The sequence below is a fragment of the Vipera berus genome (genome assembly GCF_964194415.1).
Source record: "Vipera berus genome assembly, chromosome: 2".
NCBI classification, from domain to species: domain Eukaryota; kingdom Metazoa; phylum Chordata; class Lepidosauria; order Squamata; family Viperidae; genus Vipera; species Vipera berus.
In genome coordinates, this window is record NC_138203.1 from 65,204,223 (window position 1) to 65,224,205 (window position 19,983).

General features: G+C 36.1%; 1 protein-coding gene across 1 annotated transcript in view; it reads left to right on the forward strand.

Annotated features, from left to right (window-relative positions):
* The first annotated feature begins 266 nt into the window (after positions 1–266).
* KIF27 (kinesin family member 27) overlaps positions 267–19,983 on the forward strand; it is a 29,564-nt gene continuing 9,847 nt past the window's right edge. Inside the window, exons 1-12 of the mRNA XM_081320294.1 lie at positions 267–422; positions 1,170–1,574; positions 5,840–6,040; positions 7,020–7,993; positions 11,298–11,441; positions 11,694–11,894; positions 13,450–13,625; positions 14,987–15,120; positions 16,341–16,496; positions 16,899–17,104; positions 18,837–19,034; positions 19,812–19,919. Coding sequence (XP_081176420.1) covers positions 1,277–1,574; positions 5,840–6,040; positions 7,020–7,993; positions 11,298–11,441; positions 11,694–11,894; positions 13,450–13,625; positions 14,987–15,120; positions 16,341–16,496; positions 16,899–17,104; positions 18,837–19,034; positions 19,812–19,919 — 2,796 coding nt within the window. The 5' untranslated portion in view covers positions 267–422; positions 1,170–1,276. The remainder of the gene's footprint in view (positions 423–1,169; positions 1,575–5,839; positions 6,041–7,019; positions 7,994–11,297; positions 11,442–11,693; positions 11,895–13,449; positions 13,626–14,986; positions 15,121–16,340; positions 16,497–16,898; positions 17,105–18,836; positions 19,035–19,811; positions 19,920–19,983) is intronic.

A 19,983-nucleotide genomic window follows, 5' to 3' on the forward strand; every position in this document is an offset into this window, starting at 1 on the left:
CTTCAAACTTGGCCCTTTTATGACTTGTGGACTTCAACTCCCAGAATTCCTCAGCCAGCTTTGCTGGCTGAGGAATTCTGGGAGTTGAAGTCCACAAGTCATAAAAGGGCCAAGTTTGAAGACCCCTGCTTTAAAGCAAAAAAGGAGCAGGCGCAACTCCAGCGCGCCTGCGCCGACAGAGCGCGCTACCCTCGGCGGCCTATCAGACGAGGCGAAGGCGGCGCCGCCGGTGTCGGGCAAGACGCTGGTTCTGTCAGCGGCGGGAGCGTTTCGTAGTTGCCTGGTGAACGAGTGTAAACAAAAGGCGGAAGCGGCGGCGGCGGCGGTCCGGGTGGTACTGCCGCTCTTGTGTGTGTGCGTGGGGGGGCAGTCCCTCTAGATCTTGAAGTAGGAGTTTTATGGTCCGCCGCAAGCTCGGCAAGGTAGGTGCTGCCTGACGGGCTGGTCCCTCCGCGAGCGAGTCCGTTTGGATCTTAACTCGAAGGCTAACGTGGCTAGCGCAAGCTAAGCGGAAGCGCTCGGGAGGGAAGGCGCGTAGGCTGAGTTTGAGCGTGTCAGAGAGATCGGGTGGGAAGGGATGGTGGTGAGGATGCGTAAAAACCGGTTTTAAAAAACTCTCTTATGTGGCAGCCACGTCTGTTATAATTTATAGCGCATACTTGAATATAACGTTCTTTAATGGTAATTTTTTTTAAAGAAAAAGATACTCCTGCACACAGAGGGGGGAAAATAGCCGAAAATGGCATCACAGAAGGAGTTTCCACTATTTTAGTGATTAGTTTTAAGTAACGGAAATGCCTGACTTTAGACTAAAGTACAAATCGTAGTTAAAAATCTGAATATGTGCTACAGCAACTGAAAGCAGCACAGTGTAAATCATGAGATTAAGAGTTATGGTAATCTATATCTGACCAACTAGGTATGTTAAGAGAAACCCACATTTCAGATGGGACACATTTAGTTTTAAGCTATTTTGGACATCAAGTGTACTCCCATAGTTTAATTAGCCATTCTTCTTGAACAAGAAACATATTATTCTTTCAGCAGTTACTAAATACAAAGCTAATTCAGCAGTAAGCTTTGGTTGAAGAACAAAATGTTCCAAGATTTAGAATTTTTTTTATTTCAAGGAAAGTAATCTCTAAAATGTTATTTTTTGCTTCCTATAGGATATCTTTTATTATCTAATGTAGAAGACTGACAATAGTATGAAGAAAGAATTAAAGAAAAGTTTTGTACATTAAAATTAACAAATCACATGCTCATATAAGCTGCAATGGAAGAAATTCCTGTTAAAGTGGCAATACGAATAAGACCTTTGCTCTCCAAAGAAATACTTCACAATCATCAAGTATGTGTGAGATTAATCTCAAATACTCAGCAAATTATCATTGGAAAAGACCGTGTCTTCACTTTTGACTTTGTTTTTGGCAAGCATTCAACCCAAGATGAAGTATATACAACATGTATTAAGCCATTGGTGGCATCTTTGATAGAAGGATATAATGCTACAGTTTTTGCCTATGGACAGACAGGCTCTGGAAAGACTTATACTATTGGAGGAGGTCACATTGGTATGTTCTGAAAAAAGTTATTATTTAACTGTATGGTCAAAAAATCACTGTAAAAGGAATAGTAAGAGCAATATTTTCACAAACTGAATATTTCCTGATAATTGCTATCCCTGACTCTTCATTTTAGAACACGTTGTGACTAAAGGTTGGGTAATTCTATTTAAAATAGTTTAAAATGCAATGTGAGGATTATAGTAGTCTAACATTTCCAAACTATTGGTCTAAAATATTTTAGCTTAAATGAACAAAAGCCATATTATTATAATGTGGCATATTTCATTCTAGTTTTCTGTCATATGATCAAAATTCAGCTGCTTGGCAACTGGTTCATATTTATGACCGTTGCTGTGTCCCAAGGTCATGTGATCACCTTTTGTGACCTGACAAAGTCAATGGAGAAGCCAAATTCATTTAACAACCAGGTTACTAACTTATCAACTGAAGTGATTCACTTAACAGCTGAGGGAAGATCGTAAAATGGGGCAAAACTCACTAACAAATGTCTCAACAACAGAAATTTTGGGCTCAATTGTGGTCATTAAGTTGAGGACTACCTGTATACTAGATGAAATACTGCTAATTTGAACAATGAGTTTAGCATAGTCCCATTTCCAAGCAAGTGGCTTTTTGGTGTAAAATAAATTTTAATATAGGGTGCTTAATTAAATTCATATAGTTACCAAATAATGTGAAGTACAAGCCTTTTTTTTTCTCCTTTCCCCTTTTTTGCTTTTACATGGTTACGTGGATCTATCTTTGGAATATGACAAACAGTGATGATATCAATATTAAATTTTTTATATCTTTATAGAGATGTCTATTTCTTAAGACAATATAATGTGTTTTAACATTTAAATTTTATAATTATAAACTTTTAATTTATTGATATTTTAGTCTTATCCAGCATGTCTCCTTTTTATGTAGCTATTAATTTTCCCTTAAATATTCTAATAAATTATAACAAAAAAAACTTCACAAAACATGAAATTGAAGCTCTTTTTAATCAAACTATGAATTTACATATGCTTTGTTTCATGAATAAACTACAGTTTGCAAAATTAGAACAAGGCACACTATAGCTTAATACTGTACAAAGTGTGACTTATGGTTTGCCATCGTGGCCACCACAGCCACTGGAAGGCGAGCTCCGCCTTTCACATTTGGTTTCGCTCCACTGGCAGATCCTGGAAAGAGTCGAAAGTCGCCCTATAGGGGTGACGAGCAAGGAGGGGACCCTCACTTGATTGTGGGAGGGCAGCAGCCCTTCCGCTCAATATGGGGCAGCCCTCCAAACCAGCGGAGGAAAGACCGGCCATAGTAATATGGTCCATCACTAGGCTGCAGACAGCCAAAGTCAAACTTACCACCAAGCACTTCGAAAGTAACATGGATGAAACTGGGTGAGATCCGATCTTCTCTTTACCCTAAGTACTTTCTTTTCCTTTGTAAAAGCTGCTTGAAGTATCTTTCCCTCTGTGAGGAGAGAGGGAAGGGAATTTATCCCACCCTCTAAGAATAGTGGCGACTGACCAGCCAGGGGAATTAAAGCACTAAAAGAACAACTTTAATCTAATTGGATTTATATATTCCTGAAACTTGGGGACCAAAAATTTTCCTATTTTTATTGGAGACTTTTACTTTTATCTACAAAAAAGAAATAAAATTGGAAAAAGGATTATAAAAATTTTGGACTTAAAAAACCGTAAACGGCATCGGTGATATCTTGTGGTGAAGTTTAGTGTTACAACTTGTTATTTCCTAAAAGACACTTGGCTTGAAGCCCAGACCTTAGATAAGACTCTTCTGACCTTGGCACCACCTGTGAGAAACTCAGCTGTAAGAGAACAGCTGGGCGGCATAACTGGCCTACTTGAACTGTGAATGTAAATCTTTACTGACTTTCAGAGTTATATGTGGGGAATTGCTTTCCTATCTCTTTATTTTAGGAATATTGGTTACTATATGAGATGATGAAATACCTTGGACTATAAAATCTTACTTGACAAACTATTTCTACTGTAAAGACTATTTATAAACACGTGAAAGAGATGGGTGAAGACCAGGAAAAGATCCTTTCCATGTTGAAAGCAATACATGAAACCATTCTTTCAGCTTGTGATAAAATAAGACCTAACATAAAAGATCAAGACGCCAGCTTAGATATACAAACCCGAACTTTGACTACAACCAAAGAACTAACAACGCAGAAGATAACAGAAGAAGTGGAACAATCAAATATTAAGACAGAGGACTCAATTGACCAACAAATACAGTTAAGGGAAAATCCAGAAAAGGGAGTGACAACACTGAAAATGGAAAAGACTTTCTATATAAATCAGAAGAAATTTGAGAAAGAAGAAAGAACAGATTGAATGGAAGATAAACATATCAGGGCAATCATGGGGAAATGGAATAATGGGAGACAATGAATATAAATGGGCTATTCCTTCCAAAAAATGGTAATTAAATGGTCTCCTTTATTTCAAATAACATATATAATAATAGAGGGAGATCTATTTGACGATCTAAAAGCACTAATATGGAAGCCTAGCTGGCAAAGGAAGAAAGCCAGAATAAGGCTGAAGAAAATTGGGGTTTTGATTTATTAGAGGGGATTTCATATTATTAATTAAAGGGAGTTGAGATAAGGGGAATTCTGGTCATTAGATTTAAAATATTTGGAAATTAGTTGAAAACAAGGGTTTTATCTGTTTAATATTTAAAAATTAGACCTAAAATATTATGAATATGTTTGATTTATTGAATAACCCAGGTAATATATATAATGGTTTTGATTTATTAAAGGGGGTATTGTATTATTAAGTAGATGATTTAATATGGTGGGAAATAGATAACTTTTAGGAAATAGAACAAGATTATATTTAAATAGATAAAATTTGTTTTTTGGATATTAGATTCTGTTATGAATTGAGATGAGGGAAATCTTGGTTACCTAAAGCCTGAAAATTATAAATATCAAAGGTTAAATTGGAATATTGATGGGAAACTAAAAATTGGGAAAAAATTAATAACAGAATATGGATTGTTTATGAAGATTGAATGTAAAAAATAATTAAGATACGTATAAGCTAAAATTTATTGATAAAGTTTTTACTGAGTTGATATAATAAGAACTGTATTAGCTTAAATACGAGGCAGTAAATGTTGAAGGGGAAAAAAGAGGAAATATTTGAGGTTGTAACTTGAGATTTGTACTAAAGATTTTGTTATCGAACTATTGATTAACCCAGTCACCACGTTGCTTTTTAAATACTTAAATATAAAATTGGAAAATTAATGAAATATTTAAAAAAACTGTGCAAAGTGTGAATCCTATCCTAAACAGTTGTATTTAAGTAGGCCCATTGCCAATTATTTTGAATACAGGAAAGCTGGTGGTCGAGACAGGACTATGGAGGTAGGCACTGGCTATGGTATCTTCCTCATCTGCTGACTGTACAAATTCATTTTACAAGAAATACCTTTCTGTAAACGAAAGATTTATTCTAACCTAGAATATATTTACACTGTGTTTGTTGGCATTTTGCCTCTAGAATACAATTTTGGTTATGGTGATATTTATACCAATTAATGCAAATGCTGAAGAAAGAAGGCCACCAATATAAATGGGTATTCTACATGTTCTTCTTAGCTATTTTAACATATGTCAGATAAAATGGTAGATAAAGGAACTGCAGTGTTATTTTAAAATACTGGTGACATTTTCCTTGCGTATACCTTTCCTAAAACTTTACACATGACTTATAACACTAGGGGTGGTAACCAGCATCATACTGTAGCTATGAAGTACATTTCTATCCCTCATAGTCAGGGACTAAGGGAGAAGGGGAGAACCCTCCCAAACAGGAGCCATATCCTCTCCTTCAAACCATACCATAAATAAGCCATAGTCCAGAGCTCCTCATCCCAATTTTCTGAAGTGTCTGTGGTGTTCTGGGAACTATCAGAAGGAGAAAGGAAAGTACCGGTAGGTTTCTCTAACCCTTCCCCCCCCCCCCGGTGTGACATTGAATATTTTCCTAGGTTTGTTTGGTTATTGCTTAGTAGTTTTTCCCCCCCTGTATTTTTATCTCTGCTGGTATGACTGATTTATATGACCCTGATAACTGAATGTGTCATATATGTAGCATATTGAGCTAAAAGTCATTCAGATTCCTTTTACTTCATTTTCAGTATTGCTATGATATTTGGGAGTCTGCATATTTCGGCTCTGTGTTTGGATTAAGTTTCTTTTCTCATTTTAGCATCAGTTGCAGAAGAAGAGAGAGGTATTATTCCACGGGCAATTCAAGAAATATTTCAGATTATTTCTGAAAACCATAATACTGATTTTACCGTGAAAGTTTCGTACATAGAAGTCTATAAAGAAGAACTCAGAGATCTCCTGGAACTAGAGACCTCTATGAAAGATTTGCATATTAGAGAAGATGAAAAGGGCAATACAGGTAAAAATAAAAATTTCAACTAAATTTTTATTTGCTGCCAATTTTGAAACATTTTTAAAATGTATGTTCATATTTTCTACAGATGTACCTCTAAGATAATGTTAAGTTCATTTTATTAAAGTTAAATTATTCACAGGAAATGTAACTTTCATTTTTATGCAAAGTAATTTGTACTTTAAATGTACGGTAATACTTTAGTAGTCTTTGTCAATGTTTATTAATTGGTGTCAGTCATAACTAAAATACCACCTTTCAGGAAAGTTAATCTTTTCCCATTGTTCTGCTTTAAAAAGATATCAAAAATCATAGATATTATTGTTTAGCTGAATATTTTTAGAATAACAATGCATGCGGTTTTTCAAATGTCCATTGTAGTGCTATGAGTATTTTTTTCTCCATTTAAAGTTTCTTTCCATTTGTTATCTCACTTAGAGGAACAGTGGATCATCATAAAATATGAAATTTTCATACAGCTATATACATGTATCGGCACATCCAAAAATACTCCCTACTTTACCTTCTATTGACTCTGCAACTATTTTTTATGCAACTAAATATAGTTAAAAATAGTGGTTATACTGACAGTCAGTGACTTTCCAAGATTTCTGACAGATTTTTTCCCCAGTTCTACCTAAGATAGCAGACATTGAATGGGACTTTTTGCTTGCAAAGAATTTGTACTACCACTCAACTATTAGTTTATAATCTACAAATCTACAACTGTATGTATGTTATACTACATACAAATACTAGTTCTTAAATGCAAGTATGTAAGAGGCAAAGCATCTTTGTGATATCGCAACATACATTTTGATGGAAGCTTCTTTTGCACACATCCATGGTTGCTTATTTTATATTGTATTTTATATGAACTCTTTCTTGCTTGAAAAATAACTTGATTGCCTATATATATATATTTGTTAAAAACTTAATCTGAATTTTTGTGAAAATGTTATATTTATAACCTTTATTGTTTAAGTAATTGTTGGTGCCAAAGACTGCCAAGTGGAAAGTACAGAAGAAGTGATGAGCCTGTTGGAAACGGGGAATGCTGCTAGACATACAGGGACAACCCAAATGAATGAGCATTCCAGCCGATCCCATGCTGTTTTTACCATCAGTGTCTGTCAACAACAACAACCACCTTTGCAGAAGGACACACAGTATGCACAAAATTCTCCCCAAAGTTCAGGACAGCAGATTGCTTCTAAGTTTCACTTTGTAGATCTAGCGGGATCAGAAAGAGTTACAAAAACTGGCAACACTGGTGAAAGATTCAAAGAATCAATTCAGATCAACAGTGGTTTACTAGCTCTGGGAAATGTGATAAGTGCACTTGGAGACCCAAGGAGAAAAAATGCACACATTCCATATAGGGATACTAAAATCACACGTATCCTTAAAGACTCTTTAGGAGGCAATGCAAAGACTGTCATGATAACATGTATTAGTCCATCTTCTTCTGATTTTGATGAATCATTAAATTCCATCAAGTATGCAAATAGAGCAAAAAATATTAGGAACAAACCTATTGTCAACTATAACCCAGACTGGGATCGTATAGATGAAATGGAGCTTGCCATTAAGTTGCTTCGGGAAGCCTTGCAAAACCAACAAACTAATGGACAGTCCTCTGGTAGTCAAGGGTCACAGGATTTATGCCAAGACAAAAATAGAATCCGCTGTCTGGAACAGCAGCTTGCTCAATTTCAAATCGAAAGTTTTAATTTGCGAAATTGCATTGAAGAAGCTTATTTATTTCTTGTTGATTTTAAAAACATTGCCAACCTATCAAAAAATCAACTTGAAAAACTGCAAGAATGGATCCGTGTAGCTCAGGAACTTAGGAGAGAGGCATCAATTCCCCAGATGAACAGTGGAACAGTAGCCAACCAAGAAGGACCATATCATATCACGATTCTTCAACTTAAAAGAGAGCTGAAGAAATATCAGGTACTTACTGTACATTTAATGTAAAGGCCAATAAAAAGATTATATACAGAAGTGTTGTCTGCACATTAAGGCAGTTTTGTTCAAATGAGTTTACCTTGCCTCCCATTCCAACATGTCAGCTTGATCAGTCCTACGGGATAATTTGAGCGGCATGTTAAACAAGCAGGAGAACAATACATCAATTTAGTACAGCTTAGTATTAAACTTAGTATTTAGTACAACTTAGTATTTATTTGGAAATGGTTCAGTATGTAATCATTAATACAGCAGAAGAGATCTTCTCTCAGGGAATTATGGATTTCTTTCAAAGGTCAGGGTTTTGGCAGGTCATCCCCAGCCTGAGAAGTCTTTCAGCTTATCCTTTGGAACTTGTCTAGCTGCTTTTTCTAACACAGATCATTTGTCATTTTTTACTATGTTTTTAAGCTGACAAATAATGAGGCATTATTTTAAAACTTCAGGGGTTCTGTTATCTTTCTTATTTCATTTTCATTTCAGCATGAACTCTTTCTCCATACAATTCCTTTGTTTGCAATTTTTCCTGTCTCTTTCTCCTTGCTCTATGACTCAACCAATATACATAGAATTTATAAAATCCAACATCCAGAGGCATGATTTTTTCTTCTCATATGTTAACTATAAACAAATAAGTGTCCTTTGGGTATTAAAAATGGCTATTTTATTTCGATATCCTGCTTATCAGAGAAATAATGTTCTGCACTTTAATTAAATTATTGGGTAGGCCTAGTGGGAGATAAGCTTGAAATAGTCATGGGTGAATCTTGAATTAGCAGAAGAAAAAGTTATACAATAGGCCTTTTTTCCTTCTTAGATTTCTGAAATGTCATTATGCATAATCAGGGGAACCTGCTGAACATTATGAATTTTGTTTTAAGTTTCTTGTAAAAGTAAGGAATTTCTTCAAATCTAGAATTTTGTATTTCTTATCCAAAGCTCTGGATTTTACTAGTTCAGTACTTTTGCCTTCCATTTTCACAACACTGAAAATGTATGAAATTATTAGCTACATACGTATAATAGGAAATAGGAAATGTACTTCTTGATCACTAGAAATTGCTTCTAATAAATGTTAAAGTTGCTTTGTCTTTTTTTCCCTTTTTAATACAAATTTGACTGTATGGGAAAACTGCATGTGTAGCTTTAGAATGGGATGTGTGATAAAGCCTATCAGATAGTCTGTGAATCAGAATCTAGCTTGTACATAAGTGTACTTGGATTTTACTGGTTGCGCTTGTGGCTTGCTGGCCAACATGCGCCAAGACTGATTCATGCTATCTTTATCATTAGCATATTTATTTATTTGTTTGTTTGTTTGTTTGTTTATTTATTTATTTATTTATTATATTTGTATACCGCCCTTCTCCCGAGGGACTCAGGGCGGTGAACAGGGCACATATAAATAGAGAATACAAAAATTAAAAGAATTAAATAATCGCCCAGATAAGAACAATAACAGTATAAAAACCCCATTAAAAACCCTAACATCCCCCATCAGGCCAGGCCAGCTTGTTCAAATAAATGGGTCTTCAGACCGCGTCGGAAGGAGCGAAGGTCCGGTGCCATCCGGAGCTCGACCGGCAGCTGGTTCCATAAAGCCGGAGCGCCCACAGAGAAGGCCCTCCCCCTGGGGGCCACCAGCCGACATTCTCTGACCGGAGGCACCCTGAGGAGGCCCTCTCTGTGGGAACGCACAGGGTGGAGGGAAGTTGACGCCGGCAGCAGGTGACGCCGGCAGCAGGTGATATGATGCTACATCTAGCAAGGGTATGACTAAGGATGGTAATAGTGGCATGGCAAACTCTCAGATATATATTTCATCAGGATGAAATGTTCAACCAAAACTATAATGTTGTTGAACACATTGGATTCCCTGGAGTGGCAGGGTTTAAATATTCATATGATACATTCTACATTTTATCTGGCTCCTGAGAACTCTGTAAACAGTGTAACAATCTTACTTTAATACAAACCTTGCCTGACTACTTGGCTTTTGCAGAGTAAAAACTAGCCTGAAAACCAATCAGCCATTTTCTGGTTGAAACATTTGCTTCCTACCTGACATGTACATGTAATTCTAGGCTTATGTCCATTTGTTTAGTGATCAAAGTTATGGTGACTCTGAAAAAAATAGATGTACAACTTGTCCTCCAGGTTTGTTTCCTTACAACACCCCTCCCAGTCATAGAAATCCCAGTTCAGTTATTCACAATGAGTTGCAGTTATATGTTCACCATTTGTGACCTTCCTTGCTGGCTTCGCAAGCCAGGTCGATGGGGAAGCTGGTAGAGAAGGTCACAAGTTGATCCTGCTTTTTGTCCCATCTGCAGCACTCATCCTGCTTGCACGTGGCCTGCACCAGCCCATGTTAATCTTCCCCCAGCTCACACACAGTCTACACCGGCTATCCCCTTGTTTCTTCTCCTTTAGCATCCCCAAGCTCCTTATCTGAGACCTCCACCTCTTCCCATGCCTCTTGGGAGTTATGACAGCAAAGAGGAATGCCAGTTCTATTTCTCATCATAGCTCCATTGATACAAAATTAGATTTAGTAAATTAGATTTAGCTGTAGCTCCTTTTAATAGCCAAGTGGACTATAACTGAAGAAAGTAATTAAATCAATTAAAAATTAATTTGTTCTTTGGGTTATTTACTTTTTTTTTTCATTTTTCCTTCTATTTGCCAGTTTCCAGATGGCAGATGTTCTGTTCAGTACCAAGCATTGTAGTGACACAAGAAAATAGACTTTAATTCTCCTCATTTCCGCTGCTACAAGGAAAGATGTTTAGGAAGATTATTATGTAAGATGAAAGAGAACTTTTCCATTAGTAACTTTCTGAACAACTGTTATTAATACTACACCATTCACTATTAGAACTCAGTTTCCTTTCCAGTCATGGTAGTTCTCTTTTTAGCTATCTCAAATTGTACATGAAATGTAAGGAATGTTTTTCAAAGTAATGTTATTATTTGCAGGAATGATTTTAAGGAAACAACAGGGTGCTATTAGTACACATCATTTTCCCTATTGGATCAAAATGTAAAAAGTGGCAAAAACTTTTTTTTACTAATTTTACTAATTTCTTCATTGGTTTAAATGAAATACACAGTTGTTTGAGACAATATGTGTTTATAATTTTTGCATATTATACTTGGGTTATATACAATAAAATATATACAATTGACGCAGTACAGTACTTACAGCAGAGTTAGTTTAGAGAACAGTTTAGAGAACTTTCCATTTCATATGTTCAGTCATTTATTCTATTCTCTCTTTATTACCTAGCAGGCTCTTGCAACAGATGCAGAAGTCTTCAGTGAAAAAGAACTGGAGATAAAAATATTGCAAGATCAGATACAAAAGCTGATACAAGAAAATCATGAATATCTGGAATCATTAAAGGAAGCACAAGATACAAATAGGTTACAGGTAATTTAGGTTTTCTGCAAGTTATTTAGGAAATACAGGTATATATAAAATTATATCATAGATGATAGCTTAATAACAAGGATAAGAACCCCCCAAAAAGAATATTACAACCATAAATGCAGTTTATCAAGATTTATTCCCATGTAAGTGCATATAAGATTACAATTTTAAATTTAAGTTGAATCCAAATTTCAGTGGCTTTAAGTTCTGCAATTGTGTAGTTTAATAAACGCAATTTTGTTTCATTTCAAGAATGAAAAAATGGTAGAGCAACGACTTATAATTAACCAGCTAAATGACAAATTGGAGAAAATGGCAAAAGCATCTGCCTCTAATGGTGCTTCTGGAGATGGACCAGCTGCAGTAATATCAACTAAAAGGCCCTATAGTGTCCCATTAACTAAAAGTTTGATGCAGATGAATAACATACCATTAAGATTGGATTCTCGAAAGGTATATATGAAAAAATATTCTTTTTATTTATGTTTATTATTTACAAATTATTAATTATAGTTGAAGGGAACTGTGGTAACATGAACATCTGCAGGTGTATCAATTGAGGAAAGAAACTGTAATGAATAATTTCTTCCATCCCATTTAAAGATGGCAAATATAGTGCATTTATTTCTTCCATTTACATTTGATATTTCCCCCATATTTGTTCCACCTTTGACAGCACAGCTGGGTTCTTTGTTCTGTTCTGTTCCAATATTTTAAAAGGTTGCCCATTCCTGATATGCCTGCATTGGACATAGCAGTGTTGGGAACTGGTCTGAATAGTCTCTTGAATGTCACAAAAAAAGAATATCACTGTGGTTTAGATATTGTAAAATGAAGATCTCTGCCATAGGCTGATAAGAGATATAAACTCAATCCCAGAGGTTTATGGTACTGACGTGATTCTCTCAACAGTTTTTGATACTGTTAATTGGGGTATCATTCTGAACTGGACTGGAGGATGCTGTGCTATATTTGGTTTTTTCTATGCAAATAATTCTAGTTGGTACTGGCAGGGAGAAAGGTGCGGCCTATGGCTACTCATCTGGAGATACTTCAGGGTTCAATATTTTCAACCCTTCTGTTTAACATCTATAAGTTACTGTGTGAGGTCATTTGTTAGTTGTTGATGTTTTCCAATTGTACATTTCAATCCTGGGTGCCTGAGTGAGGCTGTCAGTGACTGAAGGCTGAGAATCTGGATGGAGAGATGCATTCAGTCTCAATCACAGCAAAACTAAGGGATTATGGCTACTTAGGGCCCCAAATCCTGGAAATTTTAGTTCTGGATGGAAAAGCACTTACAGCTGGTCCAGAATGCAGTGAGGTGGGTAGTATGTATGTAACACTAATGCTCTGTGAGCTCAACAGGTTGCCATTTGGCTTCTAGGTACAATTCAAAATGCTGGTTTCCACCTATAAAGCCCTTCATGGTGTAGGGCCTGGCTATCTGACTATTATAGTATCTGTCTATCCTATATAATTGGACAATGCGGACATCTTCCAGGTCCAGTGATCAAATAGTTTCATCTAATGGGCCTTCGACTTTTACCTTCTCTGTTATGACTGCTCTATATTATAACATATCCCTTGGAAATTCATATCCCACCCCTACTTCATTTAAAAAGTCTCTGGAAATACTGCTTTCCCCCAGGCCTGGATTACAGTAGGTGGTTGGTAAATATCTTATGGATTTTTATTTAGTTAGTCTGAAAGTTTTCTCTTCTGGGTGTACATTGCTTTTTGTTTTATTGTTCTTACTATTTTTAATGTTGTACACTACCCAATCGTATAGAGCTGGGCAAATTTCTGATTTGACAAATATTTAACTAATATAGTTCTGATTATTAGGACAAGCTAAGATGCGAACACAATAACTCATCCTAACTTCCTCCCCAAAAAAATGGGGATTTGATTCATAGAAAGTTATTTTGCCCTACATTATCCACTGAGTAATTTTTAAACAGAACCTGGATAAAAATATTTATTTTTTTTAAAACTTATTTAAAAGGTACACACAAGCCCTCCGATGTATTCCTTAAGTAAAGTTATAGCTGGATTTCAGACCCGTAATCAGATCATGCTGAATCACATAGAAGAGCAAGATGAAGTCCTTCATTATTGCTTTTCTGATCACAGTGATGATGATGAAAACAATGCCAAGACTAGAAGGAGACTCAGATTTAGGTATGTTTTTAATCATATATGACAGGGGTGTCAAACTCAATTTCATTGAGGGCCGCATCAGCATTGCGGTTGCCCTCAGGGGGCCGGGTGGGCGTGGCCTGGGTGGGCATGGCCTACTGGGTGGGCGTGGCTAGAGTGTGTATGGCCTACTGGGTGGGCGTGGCCAGCTCTACATCGTTCACATCAAGGATGCCTATGGGGGCCTGGGCAGGAGTGGGACAGATCTGAGGGTCTCTGGCAGAAGGAGGGTCTCTGGGCCAGGGCCAAGGCAGTGGGGGCTGTTCCCTCACTGTTTCCAGGATGGCTTCGCGGGCCACATGAAACCACTTCGCGGGCCGCATCCGGCCCCCGGGCCTTGTGTTTGACATGTCTGATATATGACCTTAGAGCTTGTGATATTTAATGTGTATATCTGTTAGCTCATGTTATGAAAATATATTTAAATCTGAAACAATAATTTTATAGTAGATGGTAAGAAGCTGAACCAACAGTCCACAATGTTTTCCGTAACTTCTGGTGGAGGACTTTCAAAGGCCCTCTTTGTGCTGATCGGAGTAAGAGGAGGTTAATAGAGATGGTCCCTCAGTTTGTCAAATTCTAAGCTGGTTAGAGTTTTAAAGATAAACATTAGCACTTTAAATTTTGCTTAGTAGGCATATAGCAACCATTGCAGATCCTTCAGCACAGGATCTTTCTGATTTCTGTCCTCTATATCATTTAGTAGCCTAGCTATGACATTATTCCCCAATAATTGCAATTTTTGAATATTTACAAAGGTAGCCCATCTAAACTACATTGCAGTTTAGTTCCAGAATAGCTAATAGAAAGTTATATTTCTGTAATATGCGATAGTCCTTACAAAACTGTGTCCTTGAATTCCTCAATAAACAAGATAGCAATTGCGCCAAAAGAAAATCGATATCACATTTTTATTTACTAGCAATACTCACAGCACTGTTTTGCTCATAAAACATTCTTTCACTGTAAAAATGCTTACATTTATAGGTAGTCCTCAACTTTATGACCGTGAGCCCAAAATTTATGTTGCTAAGTGAGACAGTTAAGTACGTTTTGCCCCATTTTATGAACTTTCTTGTCATAGTTGTTAAGTGAATCATTGCAGTTAGTAAGTTAATAACACAGTTGTTAAGTGAATCTGGCTTCCCCATTGACTGTACTTGTCAGTTGCCAAGCATCCAAATTTTGATCTTGTGATTATGGGGATGTTACAACAGTCATAAGTGTGAAAAATTGTCATAAGTAATTTTTGCAAGTCAAGGTCTACCTGTAATACCCTTGTGATCTCAAGCTGTATTTGTATGTCTTAATTTTTTTTTAAAAAAAATGTCTGCTTTAATTAGACGTTCCTTAAACCGTACATGGACACGGAAGCAGGCTCCTTCTACCTATATAACTAAAAGAAAAGAGGTACAACAAAATGCCAGTTCAGAAATTGGAAATCTTTCATCAACAGAAGCTGTTACAGATAAAGAAGGTAAATTGATATACCATTAGTGTCTTACGTAGTCCAAAAAACAAAATGGGAATGGGATTCTGGAAATATGGACTTGTATTCAAAGTAATGCATAATTAATAATTGAGGATGACATTTGTATTATAATATTAACTTATGTTAAATTTCATAGAGTATACATATTTGCTCTTTAATATTTTATTATATTCTGCCTTTCAGTAAAAATATTTTTAAGCAAACAAGTGCTTAAAAAGAGTGCATTCAAAACATGTAATGAATAATATAACATGTCAGTAAAACTTAAAGACATATTAAAATATATTTTATTATACAGAGAATTAAAACATGTAGCATTTTAAATTGTAATCAATAAATATGGTAAATCATTATGAATGCCAGGAAATAAAAATTAACATATTATAAGTGACATTTTGCTATTATAGACATCTCCATATTACTGTATACTATATTTGAACACTGTATTAACAAGTTTAAGTAAGTTTATCTGCATTGGCCAATGTACAGACAATTAGTGTTCAAACTACCCCTGGAAACTTAAATAACTCACTATGCTATATATGAAATGCCCATTCATATATTTGATACATATACAGGTAGTCCTCGACTTATGACAATTGAGCCTAACATTTCTGTTGTTAAGTGAGTCAGTTGTGTATTTTGCCGCATTTTAGAGGCAAAAATTGTTAAGTCTTGCCTCAGTTGTTAAGTGAATCACTGCAGTTGTTAACTTAGTAACACAGTTGTTAAGTGAATCTGGCTACCTTGTTGACTTGGCTTGTCAGAAGGTTGCAGAAGGAGATCATATGACCCCCCTGGACATTGCAACCGTCATAAATAGGAGTGAGTTGCCAAGCATCTGAATTTTGATGATGTGACCATGGAAATGTTGAAGCAGTCATAAGTGTGAAAAATAGCTATGTCACTTTTTTCCGTGCCATTGTAACTTCGAATGATCACTAAATGAACTGTTGTAAGTCGAGGACTACCTGTAGTTGCATTCATATATAATCAGTAGCATTCATAAACATTCCGTACTTAATAATAAATAAATAGATTTCAACCTTTTTTTAAAAAAATCTCTTCTCCAGAAATACAGTTCATTTTATAATATACTTAGCCTAATTTTGTTCTGTTAGTCCCAAAACGGCTTACATCTAACATTTTAGGCCTCTCTGAGAATATGTTATATGTTCTTAAAACAGTATACTTTCTTTTAAAAGGTGCGGATATTGAATTGATCAAGAAAAGTCAGATACTAAATGTACAAAAGTTAAAGAATTCAGAGCTAAAACTTATTGCTGCTAAGCAAAAAATGAATGAACTTACCCTTAATATCAGAATGAAAGAAGAACTCATTAAAGAATTGGTCAAAACAGGTAAATGTATTTTGTGACTTAATGCTTTGAGAAATCAATATATAAAAGAAAAGAACCAAGTTTTATATGAGATAATTATTGCTGCACAGTGCAAAACAATATTTTTTTGAGGCAGCCTAAAGTCAGTGTACAGCATTTGTTAGGATTGAAGCAATCTTCAGTTTTTGAATTTTTATCTAAAACGTTGTATTAAATGATGTTGAACCAGTTATTTTAATTTCGCTGCCTAATCTACCTCAATGGTTGTTTTGAGAACAAAATATGTTTATGAGGAACCATCCTTAGTATCATCTTGAATATTTTCTTTTTTTGTAATAAACATGTTAAATGGTTTTTAAAAATAATAATAACAATAGCTGCTACAATGCCCAAAGTCAAAAATGATTAATTATTATTTTTAAGGTAATGATGCTCGATCTGTAAGCCAGCAATACTCTCTGAAAATAACTCAGCTGGAGCATGAAGCAGAGCAGGCCAAAATTGATTTAGCAGAAACACAAAAGCAGCTGCAAGAGTTGGAGAACAAGGAACTAAGGGACATTGCTGAAAAAGCCAGACTACAGAAAGAATTCAGAAAAAAGATGGATGTAGCAAAACTGAAAGTTCAGGTATTTGCAACTGGGAAATTCATAAAAACCTGTGCAAAATCTGCAAAAAGTACAAAATATCGCACCTCACTCTCAAATAGAGAGTAGATACTTGATACTATCATAATTCATTAATATTAATAGGTTGGTGTGATATAGTACAGGGCTTTTCAACCTTTTCACCCATTGTACCACTTTTAGGATATGGCAACATCCGAGGACCACCAGTCACCTAGCAAGGTGTCAAAAACTTGATGACCTCCCCCAAAAAGAAAAAAGTGATGAAGTACAGATAGTCCTTGACTTACAACAGTCCGCTTAGTGACTGTTTGAACTTACAATGGCACTGAAAAAAGTGCCCCCCCCCCAAGCCACAGCCGAGCAAGACACCTGCCTGTCCGCCCGGCGGCACTCTTCCTCCTGTCCGAGGTTTTCATTGTTGTGAGCATTTCTGTTGAGGATTGGCAGCGGGGGTGGGGTGTAGGGTGTTTGATTTTTATCCCCCCAATCTGCTGGGTGGTTGCAGCAAGTTTTGTCACTTCACATGACTCTGGGACACTGTGACCGTCATAAATATGTAAATCACAAGACCCTGGAAATGCTGCAACATTCCAGCTGATCGGCGGTTCTTCTGGGCTCAGAAGCGCCAGGATCAGCGCCGAGCTCCACCTGGAGCCTGGCGCTTCCGCTGAGCCCTGACAGCCCCGAAGTAGCGCTGATCCTGGTGCCTCCGCTGAGCCCTGACAGCCCTGCAGCTCCAGCCATCTCTCACTCAGGCTTGTGCGGTGCTGCCACTGGTTCAGCTCATTCCCCTCCCCCACTACCACTTTTCTAGGATGGTCACGTACCACCTGCCAGGTGCCAATGTACCACAGGTGGTACCCGCACCACTGGTTGAAAAGCCCTGATATAGTAGAACAGATTTAATAGCCACGGCAACAAAGGGACTTAGAACAGTGTTTTTCAACCTTTTTTGGGCAAAGGCACACTTGTTTCATGAAAAAAATCACGAGGCACTCCATTAGAAAATGTTAAAAAATTTAACTCTGTGCCTATATTGACTATATATAAAGTAATTCTCTTGAATAGGAATCAAATAAACACAAAGAAAGTATTTTATAATTACTTTTCAATTTTTCCCACGGCACACCAGGCAACAGTGGTTGAAAAACACTGACTTAGAACATGAACTGGAGATCAGAAAGCTGCTCAGTGGGGGGCTACCACAATGCTTTGTTATCTTGCTATCTATCTATATTTGCTATCTAAATCTCTCTCCCAAATATTGATCTTTTCTCCAGAAATGTATTTTTTTGCTCATTTGCCCTATTCTTCAATTCTTGTCCAAATAATTCTGTATATCATATATAACCTAGATATTAAGAAATATAAACTATACAAATTAATTATGGAGCATTTCCAATAATAGATTTGTTTTCTGAAAGTAATGTTCTCCACCTATAAAAATCCTTGATAACTTAATTATTGATGGACTCAATATTGTGCAAAGTACCAGGACATTGATATGATTTTTGTTTTATTTTTATTTTGTGTCTTTCTCTTTAGAAAAAATATGTATAGTTCACTCTTATGTGGAAAATGCCCAAAGCTAGTCACATATGCAATGAACCATAATTAAACAAGCACCAAGTTAGTAAAACAGTCCAATTGTAAAGCTAACCAAACAATAGATTAGTATTATATCACATAAGATAACAGTAATTGATTAAATAACACTACTCTGTGACTTCAGGTCATACAGCAAAAACAGCAGGAAACTAAGAATCTAGCATCATTATCTACCCAGAATGAGAAGCGTATATCAGAACTAGAACAGAATATTAATCACATGAAAAATCAACAAGCCCAATTACAGGAAAAATTGCGGGAGGAGAATGAAAAGAAGAAAACACTGGAAGCAGGAATTCAGCAGGGCCAATCGAAAATCAAGGTAAAAGATTTTCATAAGTAAATTATTACTATGTTTAATGACAGTGGTTTCATTTCACTTGATTATAATACACAACTTCTAAAACATTTCTTCGGTGAATATAAGCATACAGTTAATGTATTAATTTTATGGGTAAACAGTTCCACAAAATTAGACATTAACTGCATGTCATTATTCACTGAAGAAGGGTTTCAGAAATTGTATATTACAGTCAAATTCCAAAAAGGTTCCTAATTCAAATCGTATTTCAATTCTGAATTTACTTGAGACACCATGTATTTTACTTCAGCTCCAGGCCTTTCAACAATATTGCAGTAAGTCGATATCAACTGTTGAGACTTGTAAAGATTACTGCTCTCTCTCTCTCTCTCTCTCTCTCTCTCTCTCTCTCTCTCTCTCTCTCTCTCTCTCTCTCTCTCTCTCTCTCTCTCTCTCTCTCTGTGTAATCCGTTCAGTCTTCTTGGCAATATTTTTTGTAAATGGTTTTCCATTAGACTACCCCAGAGTCACCAAGCTGGGTTTGTGCTTACAGCTCATGATTTCCTGGTTTTTAGCATGGTCATTAACCATTATAACAAACTCAGATTATGTATAGAAAGTCTTAATCAAAATGATACATAAATATTTAACGTAAAGGAAGGGTATGACTGTAAATGATAATTTATTGTCTTCTGTTAAGGATTATAATACTTTGTGTCTCTAAAGTTTATGTTTCAAAATATGAACTGAATTACGAATATTCCAATAATTGTATAAAATAATTTTCTTTAATTACAGGAACTTCAGCAAAAGACAGAACAGCAGGAGAAGATTCTAAAGCTAAAGGATGAAGAGATTGCTGCATTTAAGAAAAAAAACTCAACTGGGACTCCCCAACAACTGCAGGCAATTGAAGTTTTGTAATGCTAGTCTGCTGAAATGCTTTTGATAGCCTTGTTCTACTCTATCC